Source organism: Lynx canadensis, chromosome B3 (assembly GCF_007474595.2).
Source record: "Lynx canadensis isolate LIC74 chromosome B3, mLynCan4.pri.v2, whole genome shotgun sequence".
Taxonomy (NCBI): Eukaryota; Metazoa; Chordata; class Mammalia; order Carnivora; family Felidae; genus Lynx; species Lynx canadensis.
Genome location: NC_044308.2, coordinates 71,268,163 through 71,289,052, shown reverse-complemented (window position 1 = coordinate 71,289,052; position 20,890 = coordinate 71,268,163). Strand labels below are relative to the sequence as shown.

General features: G+C 46.9%; 1 protein-coding gene across 1 annotated transcript; it reads left to right on the top strand.

The window, feature by feature from the left end:
• Positions 1–1,783: 1,783 nt before the first annotated feature.
• Positions 1,784–9,267, top strand: KLHL33 (kelch like family member 33). The gene is made up of 4 exons (XM_030317178.1): positions 1,784–2,537; positions 7,397–8,321; positions 8,440–8,607; positions 8,715–9,267. The coding sequence occupies exons 1-4, from the start codon at positions 1,784–1,786 to the stop codon at positions 9,265–9,267; spliced, it is 2,400 nt and encodes a 799-aa protein (XP_030173038.1).
• Positions 9,268–20,890: the final 11,623 nt, after the last annotated feature.

Sequence of the window (20,890 nt, the reverse complement as noted above, 5' to 3'; positions counted from 1 at the left end):
CTTCAATACCCATCACCCACACTCCCCTCCCTCCCACCCCCGCATCAGCCCTCAGTAAAATGACTTGCCCAGGCTGGAGTCACAAAAAGTGCAGGCTGGTGGTGAGCCAACTTGGGAAAAGGGCATATCAAGGGAGGGGATGGGCATTGTCCTGAGCAGGTTTGAAAGGACTTCTGTGAAGCCCACCGTGTGCACAGCCATGACTAAGGCATTGGCGAAAGTGAAGATGATCCTGATGGAAACGCCAAGCTTTGGACTCAGGCTGCGCGAAATAAGGAAGTGCGTGCCACCTGAGGGGAGAGGAAAGAGGAGCCGGTCAAGTCTCACCCCTCCCTCATGTGAACACCACCCTCTCACAGAGTCCTAAGGAATAATCGTTTGCTCCCCTGTTAAGTCAGCTTGTCGGGCCAATCTATCCAGACTGGACCAATCTTTTTATAGGCCAGAGAATCCACCCCCAGCAGCCCCCTGGGCCTGTCCCACCTTACCAGGAGAGGGGAGGGAAGTGGCATCGCTGTCCCATTCCCTTTCTTCCCCCACGAGGATACCTAGAAATGCAGCGAAAAATGCCCGGATTTGGGGCGGGGTGTGTCTCAGGATAGGAAAGAGGTGTTATCCTGGGCAGAGGGAGTGGCTGTTGGTGTCCTACCTAAGTGAGAGTGCTTACTCGCCCCCCCCCCCCCCCCCCGCCCCGGCCCATCCAGTCCAGGATTTTGGTCCCCGCAGCCTCGGTCACCCCACTTTCCACTGATCCGTCCTCATCCCAGAGATCTACGTGAGGGTTAGACTCCTCCAGAATTCCTGAACACACAGGGTTGGGCCTTTCTAGCTCACCACCGACCCCACCTGGGGACAGGGAGGAAATTCCGAGCCGGGGGTGGATTACCGAGCCGGGGGTGGATTACCTACGGTACGTAGCCCTGATCCCTTCCCCTTCCCGCTCACCCTCGGTGGACTCAGCTGCGTTATGTGTGCATTTCATGTAGGTATTGTTCGCTCCAGGGTCGGTAGCTTTATCGTGCACAGAAAAACCAACAGTCAAAGCCTAGAACTGACTCCAAACACACCCTTCCCTCTTCTGGCCCTACGTTCCGAGGGTCTGCGCAGTCCAGACTCTCTTCTCCCTCCCCCCCCCCCCCCCCCCCCCCCCCCCCCCGCTCCCCCAGACCCGTCTTGTGAACGCAGCCTTTCCGGCCTGGCGCACTCCACCTGATCCCTACATCCTCCCTGGCTTCTGAATTTGCCTCGCTCAGCACAAGGACGTGACCTACAGGTGGAAGGGGGGAGGAGGTCATCTCGGGACGGAGCCCGGGGGATTGGGTGTCAGAGTCTGGGCTCCCGGAGCCCAGCCCCCTAGCCGGTCAGCGCCGTCTATAATTAGTCGGGTGGGGCCGCTGACCCGATTGAGGGGCAAGTTTCCTCTGTCACAGGGGCCAAAGCGAAGCGGAGAAGGTTCAAGGGAGAGCCAGGAGGAACGCTGGTGTCTAGGGAGGGTGACTATCCGGGTGGGACGGGGGCAGGCCGGGTGGCATACGGTCCCGGGTACTGGATCGGTACACATGCTTCTGGCACGCTTCGGTGCTCTTCGTGAACCCCAGTGTTGGGCAGTATAGCCTAGCTGCTCGAGCCTTGGGAAGGGGGTGGGGAGTGGGCTTTGAAGTAGGGAGAGGGACTGCCATGTCGCCGGGCTGGAGATAGGGGTTCCTCCGGCCTCTGTGGGTCCAGCTCTGAACCCCCCACCCCTTCCCTCTGTTCACCTGTAGCAAAACAGCGAACCTGGACGATGAGCGTCTCGGACTCCTCACATCGTCCTTCGGACCCTGGGAGCGTCTCTGCTCCCGCCCAGAAGGATCGCCTTGACCTACCTTTGCCCGACCGGAGAACCCCCTCCTGGCCACCTTCCCCAGATGAGGATCCCAGTTTGCCCCCCTTTCCTTTGGAAGAGCCTGTCCCCAGGCCCATGGCCCCAGGGAGCCTTCCCTCTCCAGTCTTGTCCCTTGAGGAAGAAGAGGAGGAAGACGACCAAGACGAACAAGACGCGGCAGAGCCCGAGGAGCTGCGCAGCGAGGAGCATCCCAGCCAGTTTTTCGCGGAGGCACAGCGGCTGCGGGAGCAGAGGTTGTTGTTGGACGAAGAGGTGTCAGTTGAGGGGCGAGTATATGGGGTGCATCGGGTAATCTTGGCTGCAATTAGCAGCCTCTTCCGTGACAGGCTGCTGGGTGGCAGAGGTCCACGACCCCCCCTCAGCCTGGACGTGGCCGCTGGGGCCTGGGAGGCCGTACTGACATTTGCCTATGAGGGGTTGCTGGGCCCTGCACGGCCGGGAGATGTGCTGGTCGTGGCAGAGGCCCTGGGAGCGCCCCGGGTGAAGGCCGTGGCCCAGTGGAGATGCAAAGGGGCTGGAAGCGCCAGGGAAGATGAAAAGCAGCCCAGCCAGGCAGAGGAGCTGAGGGAGAACCTGCAGAGCATCGAGCTCCTATACCAAGAGGGCATCGGGTGTGACCTGGAGCTGGAGGCAGGCGGCTGCAGGCTGCGGGGTGAGGGCCTTTTGGCATTACATTACTGCAGGTTCATTTATGTGTGTGCAAGCTGCAGGTGGTTTGATCCCTTCCATTGTGGTTTTGATCCCAGCTGCAGTCAGAATTTCCTTGGGGTTGGCCTTTGGTGCCTTTCCTGACCCACTGAGAGCAAGGCATGAGCAGTTGAGTTGTTTACCCAGGAGCACCAGGCAGACTTAAGCTGACCCTTCAACCTGTGGCTTTCCCTGTGGCCAGTACCAAAGAATTTCCAGCCAGTTGGCTGGTGTCATGAGTACAGTCTAAGCCAGGGGAACAAGTAGAAAGTGATTGACTTAAACAGGAATTAACCAAAGGCCCTTCTTGGCATCTTCTATTTAGGACACAGGAAAGCCAGATGAATATGGTGGAATAACTCACAGTGTGTCCTCTCACCTAAGTGTCCTTGACTCCATGGTAGATACGGGTTCTACAGCTAACGAGCAAGGTCTGGTTTTGTTTTGCCATAATCTTAAAGCTACCAGGACCTGGCACTTTGAAGTTAAGTAGGCTCATCACTAGGAAAGCTAAGGAGGGTTGAATAAGTTGAGTGTTATTCAGATTCTGTCAGTAGTGAGTGAAGTACTGGGGTTCAGGAATTTTTACACATGCCATGTCTTTGCATTCTCGCTGAAAACTAGTGAGGTGGATGCCACTATCCCTAGGTGTAAGGAAAGAACATTAAACTCAGAAATGTTAACTGGTGAGAACCAGGATATAAGCCCAGTATTCACTAGCCCAGTCTGTTTTCACTAGGCCATGCATTGCCTCCTGTACAACCAAACCAAAGACACAGGATCTGACAAATGGAGTTGGAATGCAGGCACATAAAAATGTTAAATTAAAAGGTATTGCTTTAGAGAGTATCTAGTTCAGCTTTTATACTTTATTGACAAAGAAATCAGACTTCAAGACATGTCCAAAGTCACATAGCTACTGCTCATTAGAATGACTGGAACCCACAGTGTTTCTGGGACCCCCAGATGAAAAAGTATCCTGTCTTAACTTGAACTGCATTAACAAAAATACCATAGACTGGGTGGCTTGACAACAGAAATTTATTTCTTTTTTAGAAAAATGTATTTATTTAAATTCAAGTTAGTTAACATACAGTGTAGTATTGGTTTCAGGAGTAGAACCCAGTGATGAAATTTATTTCTTACAGTTCTGAAGCCTGGAAGTCCAAGATCAGGGTTCTGGTATGGTCAGGTTATGATTAGGACTCTCTTCCTGGCTTGCAGAGGGCCACCTTCTCACTGTATCCTCTTCACTTGGTGGAGGGAGAGATTATCTCAGTCATATCTCTTATATAGGGCAGTAATTCCATTCAGGAGGGTTCTACTCTCATACCTAATCACCTCCCAAAGGCTCCACTTGCAAATATCACCACACTGGGGAGTAGGGCTTCAACACAGGAAGGAGGGAGGAAGACATAAACATTCAATCCATAGCATGTCTCTAAAGTGTTTGTTATTATTTCTGATAGTAGTAGATGGAGGGGGGATTTAAAATTTCATAGTTATAGGGCGCTTGGGTGGCTCAGTCGGTTAAGCATCCGACTTTGGCTCAAGTTATGATCTCGTGGTGAGTTCAAGCCCCACATCAAGCTCTGTGCTGACAGCTCCAAGCCTGGAGCCTGCTTCGGATTCTATGTCTCCCTCCCTCTCTGCCCCTCCCCTGCTCACACTCTGTCCGTCTCAAAAATAAATAAACAATAATAAATTATTTAAAAAATAGATAAAATAAAATTTCATAGTTATAAAATTCTCACTAGGGTTTCAAATTTTTTTTTTTAATTTTTTTTCCACGTTTTTATTTATTTTTGGGACAGAGAGAGACAGAGGATGAACGGGGGAGGGGCAGAGAGAGAGGGAGACACAGAATCGGAAACAGGCTCCAGGCTCTGAGCCATCAGCCCAGAGCCTGACGCGGGGCTCGAACTCACGGACCGCGAGATCGTGACCTGGCTAAAGTCGGACGCTTAACTGACTGCGCCACCCAGGCGCCCCTAGGGTTTCAAATTTAAACATACTTCTATCCTTGCTTTCATTTTCCTAAGAAACATTCCAACGTAATGGTGGAAACCTGTCACTTAAAATTCTAGGGAATAATGATGAGGAGGAGGGAGAATGTAAGTAGTTGTGACCCTTTCACAGTGACTCTGAGCTATAGGTTGGTTGATTACATGGAAAATGAAATGGCTTACCTGCTTCAAGGAATGCAGGTTTTCTCAGGCAATATGTATCTGAAAACTGTCACTGATAGTTACTATTTGGGAAGCATGTAGGCACTACCTGCTGCTTAAAATGACAATGGAGGAGCACCTGGATGACTCAGGGGGTTAAGCATCTGACTTCAGCTCAGGTCATGATCTTACGGTTTGTCAGTTCAAGCCCTACATTGGGCTTTCTGCTCTCAACACAAAACCTGCTTCAGATACTCTGTCTCCCTCTTTCTCTGCCCCTCCCCTGCTCTCTCTCAAAAATAAATAAACATTTAAGATTTTTTTTAAAAAGACTATGGAGGGGCGCCTGGGTGGCTTGGTCGGTTAAGCGTCCGACTTCGGCTCAGGTCATGATCTCACGGTCTGTGAGTTCGAGCCCCGCATCAGGCTCTGGGCTGACAGCTCAGAGCCTGGAGCCTGTTTCCGATTCTGTGTCTCCCTCTCTCTCTGACCCTCCCCCGTTCATGCTCTGTCTCTCTCTGTCTCAAAAATAAAATAAAAACGTTAAAAAAAAAAAAAGACTATGGAAAGCCACATTAACATCACATGTCCTTTGAGAGAGGCAAACGTGCCACAGTCGGTCAAAGCAGCCTCATGTTCATAGCTTCACTGGGTGTTTGGCCCTGGTACCTGCCTAAGAGGACTTCTGGCAGCATTTTCTCCCTTTTTTATTATGAAGCATTTCAAACACATAGCAAATTAAGAAAATATTTTTTAAGTTTATTTATTTTGAGAGAGCGAGAGAGAACACAAGCAGAGGAGTAGCAGAGAGAGAGAGAGAGAGAGGGAGAGAGAGAGAAAATCCCAAGCAGACTTTGCAATGCAAGGCTCAAACCCACAAACTGTGAGATCATGACCTGAGCTGAAATCAAGAGTCGGATGCTTCACTGACTGAGCCACCCAGGCGCCCCAAGAAAATATTAACATGAACACTCAAACATCCATATCTCAGTCTTAACAATTAACATTTTATGATATTTGTGTCATCTCTTTATTTTACTTATCACTGAAGTTTAAAGTAAATCTGTGACATTTCCCTTACAAATACTTGGGTACATGTCTCTTTAAAAGAGGACATATAACCACAATACCTTACTCATGTCTAACAAAATTAACAATAATTCCTTAGTATCACCTCGTCCAAGTTGAAATTTTCCCACTTGTCCAAAAAATGTCTTGTAGAGCTGGCTTATCCAACCCAGGAGTCAATCAAGGACTATGCTGTACTCAGATACATGTCTTTTAAGCTTCCTTTACTCTTGTACAGTCCTCTCCTTTTTTATGACTTGACTTACTGAAGAAATAAGATTAGTTATCTTATAGAATGCTCCATTTTCTAGATTTGTGTGTGTTTTCCATTATGGTTTTGTTTAGCTTGTTCCTTTAGCTTCTCAATTTCCTATAAATTTGAATTTAGATCTAAGAGTTCAATTAGATTTAGGTTCAACAGTTTAGTCAGAATACTCCATACCTGATGCCAAGTATCTCAAATTGCATTACATTAGAAAGCATTTATTTACATTTATATTTAATAGCATCCGGTAACAGAATAGTTTCAGTGGCGTGAGGGCCATGCAGGTAAGAAGGGTACCGATACACAAGTATGCTCACTGCAGCCTGACATCAGTGGCGTTGGGGGGTGAAGATCTGCTCGGGCAGCCATTACATGGAATAGAAAATAAATCACTTCCTCTCTTTCAGTTTCCTTCTGTTAAAAGGAGCAATCGAACTGGATGATTTTGAAGGTTTCCAGCTTAAAATGTCACGATTACCTGAAATGTACTGAGATGAAGATGGGGTGTGCAGAGAAAAGCTGCACGTGGGAAATCTTAAGTGGGAGACGGCCGTTAGATTAGGTTAGGTCACAGAGATTCGTAAGTGTGGTACCATTTTTTTTTAAGCAAAATTTTTAATATTTATTTATTTTTGAGAGACAGAGACAGCATGAGTAGGGGAGAGCCAGAGAGAGAGGGAGACCCAGAATCTGAAGCAGACTTCAAGCTCTGAGCTGTCAGCACAGAGCCTGATGCAGGGCTCGAACCCATGAACTGTGAGATCATGACCTGAGCCAAAGTGGGGCGCTTAACTGACTGAGCCACCCAAACACCCCGTGTGGTACCATTTTCTAAGTAAAATCCTGGCTGATGTCAGTGGCTCTTACAATTGTAAAGGAAAGAACTTTTTTGGTGTGCATGATAGAGACCTATGTAATTTGCACCATTGGTCTTTGCAGTTTATTTTGTGCCCCCTTTTAGCAAAAGCTGTCTATAGCATCTACTCAATTTGATCAATCAAGACTCTTTTTCTAATTGACCTGGATCAAAAAACTAAAGCAATGTTTATCACAGTGTCTTCAGGCCACTAACATGAGAATCATGCAGGGTGCTTGAAAATGTTGAAATACAAATTCCTAGGGTCTCCATCCAGACCTACTGAATCAGAATCTCTGGGGGTGGGTCCCTGAAACCCGCAGTTTAACAAGCACCACACGGTATTCTGATGCACACCATGGTTTAGCCTGTGGCCTTGGGTGGTTGGCCCAAAGTCGGGGACGTGAAGTCAGCAGGGTGCCTGGCAATCAGCAACACTCTGGATTCCCCTCTGCTTCTCCTTGCAGTGCACCGAGCAGCCCTGGCCTGTGGCAGCGAGTTCTTTGGTGCCATGCTCCTGAGCGGGATGAGGGAATCCCAGGGCACAGAGGTGTCTCTGCACACTATCTCTGCCCAGGACCTGCGACTCCTCGTCTCCTTCGCCTACTCCGGGGTTGTGCGGGCAAGGTGGCCAGGACTGCTGAGAGCTGCCCAGGCTGCTCTCCAGTACCAGAGCTCTTCCTGCCTTGCTCTGTGCCAGAGAGCCTTGGCTCGGGGCCTCAGCCCCGCACGTTGCCTGGCCCTGTTCCCCATAGCAGAAGCCCCGGGCTTAGAGAGGCTCTGGAGCAAAGCCCATCACTACCTCCTCACCCACCTGCCTGCTGTGGCTTTGTGCCCCACTTTCCCTTCTCTACCGGCTGCCTGCCTGGCTGAGCTCCTGGATAGCGACGAACTACACGTGCAAGAGGAGTTCGAGGCCTTCATGGCTGCGTGGCGTTGGTTAGCTGCCAACCCTGAGACCCAGGAGTCAGAGGCCAAGGCCCTGCTTCGATGTGTTCGCTTCGGCCGCATGTCCACCAGAGAGCTGCGGAGGGTGCGGGCCGCGGGGCTGCCTCCACCCCTGACCGCGGACTTGCTGCATCAGCTTCTGGTAGAGGCTGCCGTTCCAGGTCAAGAGCGGCGCAGGGAGCCTGACCAGGCACTGGTAGTGATTGGCGGGGACGGGCTCAGAGCAGACATGGCCATAAGACAGCCGTCGCGAGGAGTGTGGTGGGCGCGCGCCTTCTGCTGCGGCACGGGACTGGTGCGAACCGTGGAGTGGGGGCGGCTGCCTGCCCTGCCTGCCCCGGGGCGCTTCCGGCACGGGGCTGCGAGCCTCGCAGGAAGTGAGCTCTACGTGTGTGGGGGACAGGATTTCTACAGCCACTCCAACACCCTGGCTTCGACTCTCAGGTAGGGGCCCCACGGAATAGCAGGCCCCGAGGTGGGCAGCTGAGGGGGAATTGTTGGCCCAGCCAGCCACGGGGGCCCGGGGTCACTCTTCTTTGGTCCCGCTGTGTCCTGTGTCCAGGTGGGGCCCCAGTCAAGAGGACTGGGAGGAGATGGCGCCTTTGTGCCAGGCTCGGAGCTTTTTTCCCCTGGTGGCGCTGGACGGACTACTTTATGCCCTGGGCGGCCGAAACGGTGGCGTCGCCCTCAACTCTGTGGAGACCTATCACCCCGAGCTGAATGTCTGGAGGTGAGCAGGGAAGGGGCTGTTTCTAGACATCAGGGAAAGCCTAGAGGACTCGGAGGAGGAGAGTTGAAGAGGATTTTTGCCTGATCGTGTGCCCTGTTCTCCCTTAGGCCGGCACCTGCTCTTCCAGCACCACGCTTTGCCCACGCAGCTGCGGTTCTGGAGGGCCGATTGTACGTGAGCGGTGGCTGCAGCGGGGCTGGCCAATACCTGGCCTCATTGCTGCACTATGACCCCAAACTTGAGAAGCCAGGGGTGCTTCTGAGCGCTATGGGGGTACCTCGGGCTGGCCACGTCATGGCCGCTCTGGGTGGACGGTTGTATGTCGCGGGTGGGCTAGGTGAGACTGGGGACCTGCTGAGCTTCGAGGCCTATGAACCAAGGACTGATAGCTGGACTCACCTGGCACCCTTGCCCTCCCCCCATGTGGGGGCCGCAGGGGCTGCGCTGCAGGGAGAGCTTCTGGTGCTGGGGGGCTACAGCCACCGTACTTACGCCCTCTCCCACCTTATCCATGCTTATTCTCCCGGCCTGGGCCGATGGCTCTGCCTGGGAACTCTGCCAAGGCCTCGGGCTGAGATGCCTGCCTGCATCCTGACCCTGCCCACTGTGCAGCATGTAGCTTTGGTTCCCACACGGCACCAAACCAAACCTGCCGGGTGAGTGGGGAGCAGCGGTGCATGGAGGGAGGAAGGGATGAGAAACGTCATGAGAGAAGGACAGAGATTATGGGGGGAGAAAGAGAAGGCTTGATTCATGATAGCATCTTATTCCAGCACAGTGTTTTACAACTCACAAACCGCTTTTGTATATATGGTCTTCATTGAGGAAAAGGTGGCTCCAGAATTCCTGGAAAACGCTGTTGGAGAAGGGAAGGAGAGGAGGCCCAGGAACAACTCCACAAGGTTTAGGGACCCTGACACCATTCTTGGTGGGGAAAGTGCATTTGGCTGGGAAGACAGTCAAGACCCTCCAATAGCCAATGTGTAGGGGCCAAGAGAGGAGAGTCAGAAAAATGATGATTCTGACCCATGGATCAAGATGAAAAATGTGGAAAGGCCAACCATGAACTATATTCTTTCTCAGGTAACTTGCAGGCTCAGTCCAGCATTGCCTCAGCCTGCAGCCCCTAAGAGCCTCTGGGTTTTCATTCTGAGGCGGAAGTCCTTGCCTGGACCTGGCGCTGCACAGGGTGCCAGCTGATGAGGTGCGAGTGCTGTGTGTGGGGAAGATGAGGAGGGCGGAGGTGAAGGAGCCAGGCGCCTGGAGTGGGGAAGGGATGGCATGAGGTTTGAGGGGTGGGGTGGAAGAAGCCAGAAGCCTGACTGGCTTCTTTCCTTCCCTTTGGGGTGTAGTCAAGGATCAGGAATGACAATAGGACAGCTATGGTGTGAGCTGCTAAGTTGTGAGAGGAAGTGGCAGAGAGAAAAGTGAGAGGCAGAGAAGACTCAGAAAAGTGGTTATCCCCCTTTCTTTCCCTTTTCTCTAGAGTTTTAAAAATCCATCCCCCCCCCCTTTTTTTTTTGGCCAGGCGAAGTGAAATCAGACGCTTCCTCTCTTCCTTCTTCCACCCTGCTCTTCCTTCCTTTTCTTTCCCCCCTTCTTTCTTTTCTCCCTTCTCCCACACAGTGATCAATCACCTACTCGGTGCCAGCACTAAATGAGGCTCTAAGGATACAAAGATCAGAGAGGTCCTGACCAGCGGGTAGACTTGTAAACTAATGCAGGTTTTGTAGTGGACTTAGGGGTATGGACACTTACCTCGTCGCTCTCACACCAGGCACTTAGAGGTAGGACAGCCCAGACACTGGAGGAGTGAACTCTGCCCAGGGAAGGCTCCTGTTAAGGAAGGCATCATCAAATGGGTATAGTTGGGGTTGGATTTTGAAGACTACTTGGAAACTCACCAGTCAGAGCAGGAGGAAGGCACTCCAGTCAGAGAAAAGAAGTCATGTCGTGCCCTGTGTCTCTATAGCAAAGGGGAAGTCAGTATTCCAGAGGATTCTTTAGAGAATTCTGCTGCTGTTACCAGCCCATCTTTTACTCTGGAGCTTTTCTGAAGACAATAGCTTTCGCTTAATTGTATATTCCCTCCCTCCACAACTCCTCTAAGTCTTTCCTGCCTGGTATTTCCATTTCTGACCCCTGAGCAGCTCAGGGCAAAGAAGGGCCAGTTCTTTGTATAGGTCAATTTTCTATTACCATTGTTTGTTAAGATTCTCATATTCCTAAGGGTGAGATAAAGGAGACTCCTTTCTACGTTTCTTCATCCTGGCCTAGAGGTGTTCACATGCTTTATTTTTTTGAGATTTCATTATTGAGTTCTTTTTTCCCCTATATCTCTGTTTCGGAGCATAGATGAAAATGAGGAGGGATATATAGGATGTATTTGAGAAAAGGGAAGAAAAATTGAAGAACCAGGAAAGAAGGAAATTGAAGGTACTGAGACACTATGAATATGCAGTCTTTAAGATTAACTTCTATGAACATGTTCTTTGTGGTTTGGAGGCAAAAACAGCCTTAAATAAAGGTTTCATCATTGTTGAATGATTCTCGTCTGAGTTTCTCTAATATAAAAAGTTCTTTAAAATCCCCTGTAATTTGGTTCCTATCTCCACCACAGTACTGAAACTACCCTGCCTCGTTGTCACCATGACCTACTTCTCACCAAATAATCTAAGGCCATCCTCATTCTCCTTCATCTTTCTGCAGGTATCAACTGGCTTGAAAACTGACTCTTACCCTAAAAAATTTCTCCTCCCCTGGCTCCAGAGAGCACACTCTCATGGGCCTTCTCTTATTTCACCAATCCAAACAGGTATCAAAAAAACCGAATAATATTGTCCAAAGGAATGGCTCCATCCCAGGTGGAGGTGACAGCTTGAGGGTCCAAAAGTATACAGATGGGGGTAATTAGTTATAGAAGTCTCTAGCTCTCCTTATTTAGTTTTTAGGGTTTATTTTTTAACTTTTTAAAAAAATTTTTGAGAGACAGAGACAGAGCATGAGCAGAGGAGGGACAGAGAGAGAGAGAGAGATGCAGAATCCAAAGCAGCCTCCAGACTCTGAGCTGTCAGCACAGAGCCCGATGCAGGGCTCAAACCCATGGACGTGAGATCATGACCTGAGCTAAAGCCAGATGCTCAACCGACTGAGCCACTCAGGTGCCCCTCATTATTTAGTTTTTAAAGTAGGGATAGAGTGAGAAGACAGAAGGAGGCCTCTGATTTGTAGCAGGACACCAGTCAACAGTCCACTCTTCAGTGAGAGAGGACTGATATAGGACAAGTAACAGGTTGAGGCCCTAGCCAAGTGGTCTGAGATTCAAGGTAGTATTGCAACCCCAGAACAGAAGAGGAAGGAGAAACAGGAATTAGGCTGGAAAACATTCACACAGAGTGGGCAATCATGGCAATCCAGGGATTAGGCTACAGTTTGGTGAGTGTATAGAGGCCCAGGATTCTTACCTTTGGTACATCAGATGATAGGCAAGGTGTTTTGTTTTTTTTTTTTATTAGTTTTTTTAACGTTTCTTTATTTTTGAGAGACAGAGCACGAGCGGGAAAGGGACAGAGAGAGAGATGCAGAATCTGAAGCAGGCTCCAGGCTCTGAGCTTCTCAGCACAGAGCCCAATGCGGGGCTCGAACCTACAAACTGCAAGATCACAACCAACCTGATCCAAAATCTGATGCTCAACCAACTGAGCCACCCAGGCGCCCCAGAGGCAAGGTGTTTTAGATATTCCCCCTACTAGTTCCCTCTACACTCTTCTTTCAACCTCCTTTGTGAGTGAGGGAGGGATTTCTACTATTGCTCACATCTTTTCAAGAGTGACTCAGGAACTGAATAGGATTGAGCATGTGGGCTGATGTACCAGTAAATGCATTGGACTACCTGAGTCCTTTGTCTCCTGTGCCTCATTATAGATTGCCCATGTTCTTCTCTTACCTTGTTTTATGTTCCTCTTCAGACAGCTCACCTCCATCTAAAGTTGTAATAACTCACCTGGGTTCTAGACTATTGTTTTTTTCAGCATTCCTCACCTCTACTTGGATGTACCACTATCATGACTTCAGACTCATCAGGCTTCGTTGACACTCTCATTTTCCCTTTTTCCTAGACACAAAGCTTTGAAGTCATTTAGGCTTGTTTTCCCCTTATCTTTCTTCTTCACTTGACTCATATGTGATTTTGAACTGCTGAAATAGAAACGTAACTGGTTTCTTGTCCCAATATTTTCTCTGTCAAATACACAACATGTATGATGCTTTGGACACCTGGAAAGTTGAAGGCAGCAAAGGGTTAACAATGAAAAAAAAAGGGGGGGGGGGGGTGAAAGATCCTACTAGCTACAAAACCATGTATCCTTATTTACCCAGATGGTCTGGACTGTAGAAGCAACAGTGTCCAACCAGAAGAGTGAAATATTGCACAGAAAGATTATTTAATAGAATCATGGAATGAAGAGATGTTAGAAATCATGTAATTCAAACCCTTATTTGTAAAGTGCAAAGAGCCAAGGAATGTGGCACAGTCTGGATAATGAAGAGGAAAGTCTTTTGTGAGAGCAGTTTCCAGGTGACATATCTTTACCTAAGAATCAAGTGGCTGGCTTGAACAAGCATCATGGTTTCAGTCTATAGTCAGGAAAGTCCTAACACTCTTTCAGGGCCACAGGCTATTTATATTCCAAATCCTGACTAACCCTTGGGATCAAGGGGCTATAAGTGGAAAAGTGTGAATTTATCACAGGTCCTAGCAATAAAAAAAAATACATACATGCAGGGATATAGTATATGTCATTAGCCATGAGATTATAGTCTTTTTTTCCTCAGAGATAGATGTTCATGGTATTATTGTTATAGTTGATGATTCAAGATATAATCATCTGTATTTGTGTTTAGAATGATGGAAAAAAGGTACAGCTTGAAAGCATATTGAATTAGAATCAGTAACTTGGGTTCGAGCCCCAAATCAATTACTGTTTTGGTAATCGTAAATCCCTTAATCACTTTGAATGCCAGTATCTTAATCCATAAAACAGGAAGACTAGCTGTACTATAAACATCAGAGTGCTGTTATAGTTGTGAGCCCCAGAGCCTGGGACAGTCTTAAGGAACTCTAGGCACATTTAGAAAAGTATGCTCTGGTAGTCCTTAAGTGTGCCTTGATAGTTCCAAGGCCACATCCTTTTATTTTTTTATTTTATTTTGTTTTTTCAATACACAAAAATCTGTTGCATTTTTATTTTTTTTACATTTTATTTTTTTAAATTTACATCCAAATTAGTTAGCATATAGTGCAACAATGATTTCAGGAAGAGATTCTTTAGTGCCCCTTACCCATTTAGCCCATCCCCCCTCCCACAACCCCTCCAGTAGCCCTCAGTTTGTTCTCCATATTTATGAGTCTCTTCTGTTTTGTCCCCCTCCTGGTTTTTATATTATTTTTGTTTCTCTTCCCTTACATTCATCTGTTTTGTCTCTTAAAGTCCTCATATGAGTGAAGTCATGATATTTGTCTTTCTCTGGCTGACTAATTTCACTTAGCATAATACCCTCCAGTTCCATCCACGTAGTTGCAAATGGCAAGATTTCATTCTTTTTGATTGCCGAGTAATACTCCATTATATATATATATATACAACAATAATGCTAAAGACATGTCAAAGGAAGCAGGTGCTACTGTGGCCAAGGGCTGGACTGTGAATCAAGGGACTGGTGTTCTAGTCCTAGCTCCTTCTCTGACCAGCTATTTCAACCTGGGCAAGTCATTTGAACCCTTTGGACTGTCAAGTGAGAGTTAGGAAAGTGTTAAGTGAAACCAATGATGCTGTTTTTCTCCAACTGTTAAAATGTGGCTAGCAAGCAAGAGGTAAGATTGTCCAAGCCCGGTTTACAGCCTCCAGGATCACTAATCCACAGCATGGACTCCTCTTTCCAGGTCCTTACAAGAGGTAGTGCTAAGGGATATGATGCTAAGTGCTAGAGTACCTGGCCCTGGTAACTTCTGAAGTGAATTTTGGTAAGTTTTTTATTGTGGTACATACCTAGAATGTGGCTATCCCAAATGGCCTCTGACTACTTACATAGTCTGTTTAAACACGTGTTTTGCTAATATGCAAGGAGCAGGTGCCAAAGTTACCTGTTTGTTAGGTTTTAGACAACAGGGATCACTTAGTGCTGATACTCTTTAAAAACCAGTATCCCAAGAGGGTATGGAAATTGATACTAAATTTTTATGCAAAAGGCAGAAGAATATATGGGAACAATATATTAAATCTATTCATTGTCTTCTGTCAAGACGTCTTCCCAATACCTCTCTGTAAGCTGAGAAACAGGGCCACTTCCCTCACTACAAAGACTAGATCAAGGGTAGGAAGGAGTGCTGGATCTGATAGATCCAGTGTCTCCTTGTACTTGTTGACTCTAACTGTGGGCCGTACAGCTTTTAGAAAAACATGACTTCACTTCATACATCCCAGAGGTTGGTTTGAATGTTGATTAATTTGATATCAATGAATAAATATTTGTTGAATGAATGATGAGGGAGTGTAACCTATTCTGTAAACATGAGGCTCCTTGTCCAGGCAGATCTGCTTGCCACATGGATTGGCATCTACTCTAGCTAACCTACCTCCATGATAAGCAATTCTATTACAAGGAACTATTGCACAAACCAATGTATGGGGAATTAAGTGATTTAGAAGATTTAAGGAGGGACTCCTGGGCGGGTCAGTGAGTTGAGCATCCGACTCTTGATTTCGGCACAGGTCATGATCTCATGGTTTTGTGAGTTCGAGCCCCACGTTGGGCTCTGCACACTGATCTTGAGGAGCCTGCTTGGGATTCTCTCTCTCTCCCTCTCGTTCTGCCCATCCCCTGCCTGTGCTCTCTGTCTCTTTCAAGGTGAATAAACTTAAAAAAAAAAAACAAGATTTTAGGACAGTGAGTTCACTACAATGTAATCTGATGTAAACTAGCCTTAAATGTTGCAGGTCTAGTGTTCCAATGATGTAACGATACATAACAAACTACCCAAAACTTTTAGTGACTTAAAACAAAAACTATTGTACTATATTTCTCATGACTTTATGTGTCATTGGTTTCACTTAAATTTGGACAGGGTTTAGCTACATGATTCTTCTGTCCTATTTTCATTGATAGAAGTTACTTGGTTGTATTCACTGCAAGTGGACTAGTCTGGAGTGCCCAAGCCAGCTTGGTTCACATGTTTGGTGATGAGGTCTGGAAAACTAGGTTCAGCCGAGATTGTTAACTGAAGCACCTGTATGTGGCTCTTCCATGTGGCAGTCTAAGGGTGGTTGAACTTATGTGGCAGCCCCCAGAAGTAGTATTCCAAGAGTCCTGGGTAGAAGGTGTGAAGTTCCTTTGACCTGGCCTCGGAAGTCACAGACTGACACTTCTGCCATGTATCTCGGTCAAGCAAGTCACCAGGTCAGCCCAGAATCAAGAAGAGAAAAATCAGACTCCATTTCTCAGTGGCAGGAGAAGCAAAAAATATGTGGTCTACTTTAATCTGCCATACCTGGTAAAGGAGACTAGGCAGGGAAGGAGGGCTCACAGTGGGAAATGCTCATTGAAGGAGGATGAAGAGAGGTGTTGGCAAATGTCAACAGGCTGGAGACCAGTCGCAAGGTTGTTTTGAGTCAGAGGAGTCAGAAGGAAGAAGGCCCTGAAGTTCTTGTAAACTACTGATTGGCTTCTGTGGCTTTCAGATGGCCCAGAAGGGCTCCTTTGGGATGCCAAGTACTACTGTAGTAGTATATCACATACATCACAACTTGTGCGATATTTTAAAGTTGGCAGTGGTTAGACTGAACAGAAACACAAGCTGTAAATCTAAAGGCAATTATTTAAAATGAGGAAAAATCCACTGAAACCAGTGGCCTTTACAGTCTTTTTTTTAAAGGTTTGTTTATTTATTTTGAGAGAGAGAGAGAGAAAAAGTGCACATGCACGCATGTGGGGGAGGGGCAGAGAAAGAGAGGGAGAGATACAATCCCAAGTAGGCTCCACACTGAGTGTGACTGGGGCTCCACCAGGGGCTCGGTGGATCATGACCTGAGCCAAAGCAAGAGTTGTGCACTTAACAGACTGAGCTACCCAGGCTGGCCTTTACATTCTTATCGGAGGCCTGCCCTTCCCAGTTCAAAGTCCTATCCCTCCAGGTAATTGCTCAAAGTCCCTTCCCCACATAACCCTATAGTTTGTTTCTTAGTGGAATATAGCATTTCTCATAATCTGCCTGGTATTTTTGTGACTTCTGCATGTATCTATCTCCTTCATGAGACCATGAAGCCTTGAGAAGAACTCATGTTTTATACAATTTACATGCTATCATTTGCACTTGATAGATGCTTAACAGGTTAAACAATATTTTTAATTGAAGTGTAGTTGACACTTTATTATGTTATATTAGTGAACAGGTGTTTGTTGAATCAACACGAGGGAGGACAAGAAATGTGCAATAAAACTGACGAGAAGAGATGAGCAATATTCATAGGTGGTAAGGCCCTAAATAGAGGGGCTTCTAGGAGTGCCTGGGTGGCTCAGTCAGTTGAGTGTCAGAATTCTGCTCAGGTTGTGATCCCATGGTTTGTGAATCTGAGCCCCACTCACTGCTGTCAGCACAGAGCCTGCTTCAGATCCTCTGTCCTCCTCTCTCTCTGCCCCTCCCCACCCCCATCTCTCTCTCTCTCTCTCTCAAAAATAAATAAACATTAAAAAAAATAAAGGGACTTCTGAGGGCTGAGAGGATAGTGCTCCTTTACCCCAGAAAGGAATCAGCCTGGACACCACACTCATCACTTAGACATGTAGCTCAGTGCCACTGATGAGCAATTAGTGGTGTAGGCTGGATATAAAGGAAAAATGGAGTGGTATCCTCTAAGAACTAGGAAATGAGGCAAATAAGATCAGTCTATGAGAGTTAACACAGTGGAGAACACAATGCCTCCTCAGCTCTGGTATAGTTATTTGTTTGGCAACACTCCCTGCTTTAATCAATGATAGTAATCTGAAGAAAGGTTGCTTCTCCTCAAGAGGGTGGCTAATTTAGAAAAGCAGAACTCAAAAGAACAAATATTGGCAAGATGCCTTTAGCATTGTCCATCTGAAAGAAAAGCTAAACTTGGACTTTGTAAACTTTTTGCCAGTTGAGAGATTTTCTGTGTTGCAACGCAGAGAGAGTTTATCTGGCTCCCTCGAAGTCCAGCTGAAATATCCTTTAGGGATCAGTCAGTGGCTCTCTAACTGAGATGGAATCAAATTGGGCCCAATATATATGAAATATATATGTATGAAATTCAGATGTGGCAAAGGGCATTCCTTATTAAGCTTCACTGGGGTAGGTAGTGACTATCTCTTTGCGGAATCACTCTAGACCAGTGGTTTCCAAAATGTGGTCCTGGGATCAGAGATCAGAATCAATATTACCTGAGCAATACTTGTTAGAAATACAAATTCTGGGGTCCTATCCCAGATCTACTGAATCAGAAATTTTCAAGGTGGGGGGTGGGTAATGGAGGATGGTAAGCAACAATCCTAGTTTTAATCAGGGGTTATTAAACTTCAGCATATATCAAAATTGCCCAAAGAACCTGTTAAAACACCAGTCGCTAGGCTTGGTCCCCAGCATTTGGAAATGCTGTTAAGGGTGCACTCCTCTTGTTAAGATTAGTGCTTCTCAAAGTTCAATGTGAGTGGGAATAATCTGGAAATCTTGTTAAATTATAGTTTGTGATTCACAGATCAGGGATGTAGGCCAAGAGTTTGCATTTCTAACAAGGTGCTGCTGCTGCTGGTGGTCCACAGCCCACTGTTAAATTAGCAAGACCCTGGGGCAGAGGTTCCCAAACTTGTCTGCACATTAGTATCATTGAGGGAGCTTCAAAAACTACTGATGCCTGGGTCCTACTCTGGAGACTGTGATTTAATTAGTCTAGGGTGTGGCCTGGGATCGGGAATTTTTAAAAGATCTCCAGTGGTTCCAGTGTTTAGGCTTTGCTGGCCTTGAATTCCTTTGCTGCTGCAACTAATCAGAAAGTAAACTCTAGATCTTTGTAGTAAATTAGGAAGTGGTAGTCCCCAGTTGCTATTCTTCCTGCATCCCCAGTGTCCTCAGATCTGAGGCTTCAGTGCTCATTGGACTAAGCTGGAAGGGCTTGCATGTGCTGTTCTTTCACCGGTAGGGCAGGCAGACATTTCCTACAGAGAGCTACAGAGGAGGACACCTTGAGGTTGGGACAATTACCTACAGTACCTCCCTTATTCCAAGGGGAAGAGGTCTTGTAGATTTAGGCCTTCAGAAGGAAGTCTTGGGTAGACTCTTCTTCCTTCCATCTTCTAGATACGCCACCACTCCTGTCTCCTTGCAGAGCCTCTTTCTCGGGGGTTCCCTAGATCTGTGTTCTTTCACCAAACTCCTCCCCTTCCCCTATAGGCAGACCTCCAATGGACAGTAATGTGCCTAGGGGGTGGGTTCAGGAATTCATGGAAGCTTTTTTTGCTCTCATATTAGAGTTATCCATAGACATTTAATGAGTAGGATTAACATCTAGCCAAGATTGGTAGACATTCAGCAACTGTGCAGGGCCCTCCCACATAATGAGGAACATGCAAGCATCACTGACAACTTTGAATGACTTGCCAGTCACTTGTGTAGTTGAAAAGCCATTGAAATTAGGACCTGAATTTATTTTAAATATAAACACAGGCATTTCATATTTGGTTTAATATATCCTGAACTTTCCGGGAGTGCCACTGCTATAAATATCGTGGGATGATCATGCCTTGTTTTGTTCAAAAATTTGCCAGAGATTATTTGTCATTTTGGAAAATCATGCCACATCAGCACCTCTATTCATGGTATTTGAATCACCATCATAACATCCCCATATCATGCTAGAGTTGTGGCTGTTACATTCAAGGTGATTCTATATAGAGCTGCATGCATCTGAGGACTATATTGTGTCTTCTTGAATATTGTGCCCAAACATATTTTTTAAGTTTATTTATTTATTGAGAGAGAAAAAGAGAGAGAAAGAGAATGTGTGCACATGAGCAGGGGTGGGACAGAGAAAGAGGGAGAGAGAATCCCAAGTAGGCTCCTTGCTGACAGTGCAGAGCCTGCCACTGGGCTCTGTCTCATGAACCACGAGATCATGACCTGAGCCAAAATCAAGAGTCAGATGCTTAACGGACTGAGCCAAGCAGGGCCCTCCGAAACATTTACATACATAAACACATAGTGTTATATAAAAAATCATCTTCCTTTTACCCTTTTATATCTCTTTAGATATTTTATAAATTTTTAAATTGTTTATGTAGGTATAATACATTATTTATAAATTGTAGTTCAGAGTTATAAAGGGTGCATAAAAACATTTGTTATAAGAAGGGAGTGTTGGGACTGCTAGGGTAGGTAGTAAGGGAAGCATCTAAGGAAAGAAACGAATCTGGCTCAATAAATTGAGAAGATAGGATTTGGGGGCACCCAAATCTGAGCTGAAGCTCAGGTGTTTATCTGAGAATGAAGGGTACCTCCCTAAAGAAGGGGATATCTTCCAGAAGACAGATAATCTGTCTTACCCAATGTAAACATATTTCTTCTGTTATTATCTGTTTGGCTCTGCTCTTTATGAAATGGCCCTATAATTAGCATCCTAGAGGTCACTGTCTCTTTCCTCCCCCTGGCCCCACCTTCTGGGAAGAGTTCTGCTTAGCCTTTCAGGATGGTTCCAAATAGATTCTTTGTAATCCACGGATCTCTCTCAGATGGACATTGGCACGCTCTCAGTTCACTCTGCCTTAATTATTCCATATCTACATCTGGTTACAGGTCATTCATTGCCTTTAGACTTTCCCTCACCTTTTATTTCCATTTTCACCAAGTAACTTTACGATGAATTGAGTCCAACTCTCTTTGATACCAAGAGAAAAGGAGTCCAGATAGGCAGAGAACATGCCAAAATCCTTCCCAGGAAACGGAGTTTGAAGATGTAACAGGAGAAAGGAGAGGAAATTTAGCGAAACTGGAATTTGGTCAGGAGAAAATGAACCAGGAAATGGGGGTGGGGGTGGGGTTGGTAAACTCGGGTCCCAGAGGAGACTGCAGGGTCCTTCACGTGTTCAGATCCCCTACGGGCACCTCACTTCCCAGCGGCGCTGGGCTCGCAGGCCTGCGCCAGGGCGGCCACACCCCGCCCGGACGCTTTCCCTCCCCGCTCCCCGCCAGCTCCTCCTCCGGCTTCCACTCCTCCCA

What these genes read in the sequence shown, in the direction of transcription:
- KLHL33 (XM_030317178.1), top strand. Translation starts at nt 1,784, where the DNA reads ATGAGCGTCTCGGACTCCTCACATCGTCCTTCGGACCCTGGGAGCGTC. An exon ending in AGGCGGCTGCAGGCTGCGGG is followed by an intron (nt 2,538 to 7,396) that starts GTGAGGGCCTTT and finishes TTCTCCTTGCAG; the next exon opens with TGCACCGAGCAGCCCTGGCC. An exon ending in ACCCTGGCTTCGACTCTCAG is followed by an intron (nt 8,322 to 8,439) that starts GTAGGGGCCCCA and finishes TCCTGTGTCCAG; the next exon opens with GTGGGGCCCCAGTCAAGAGG.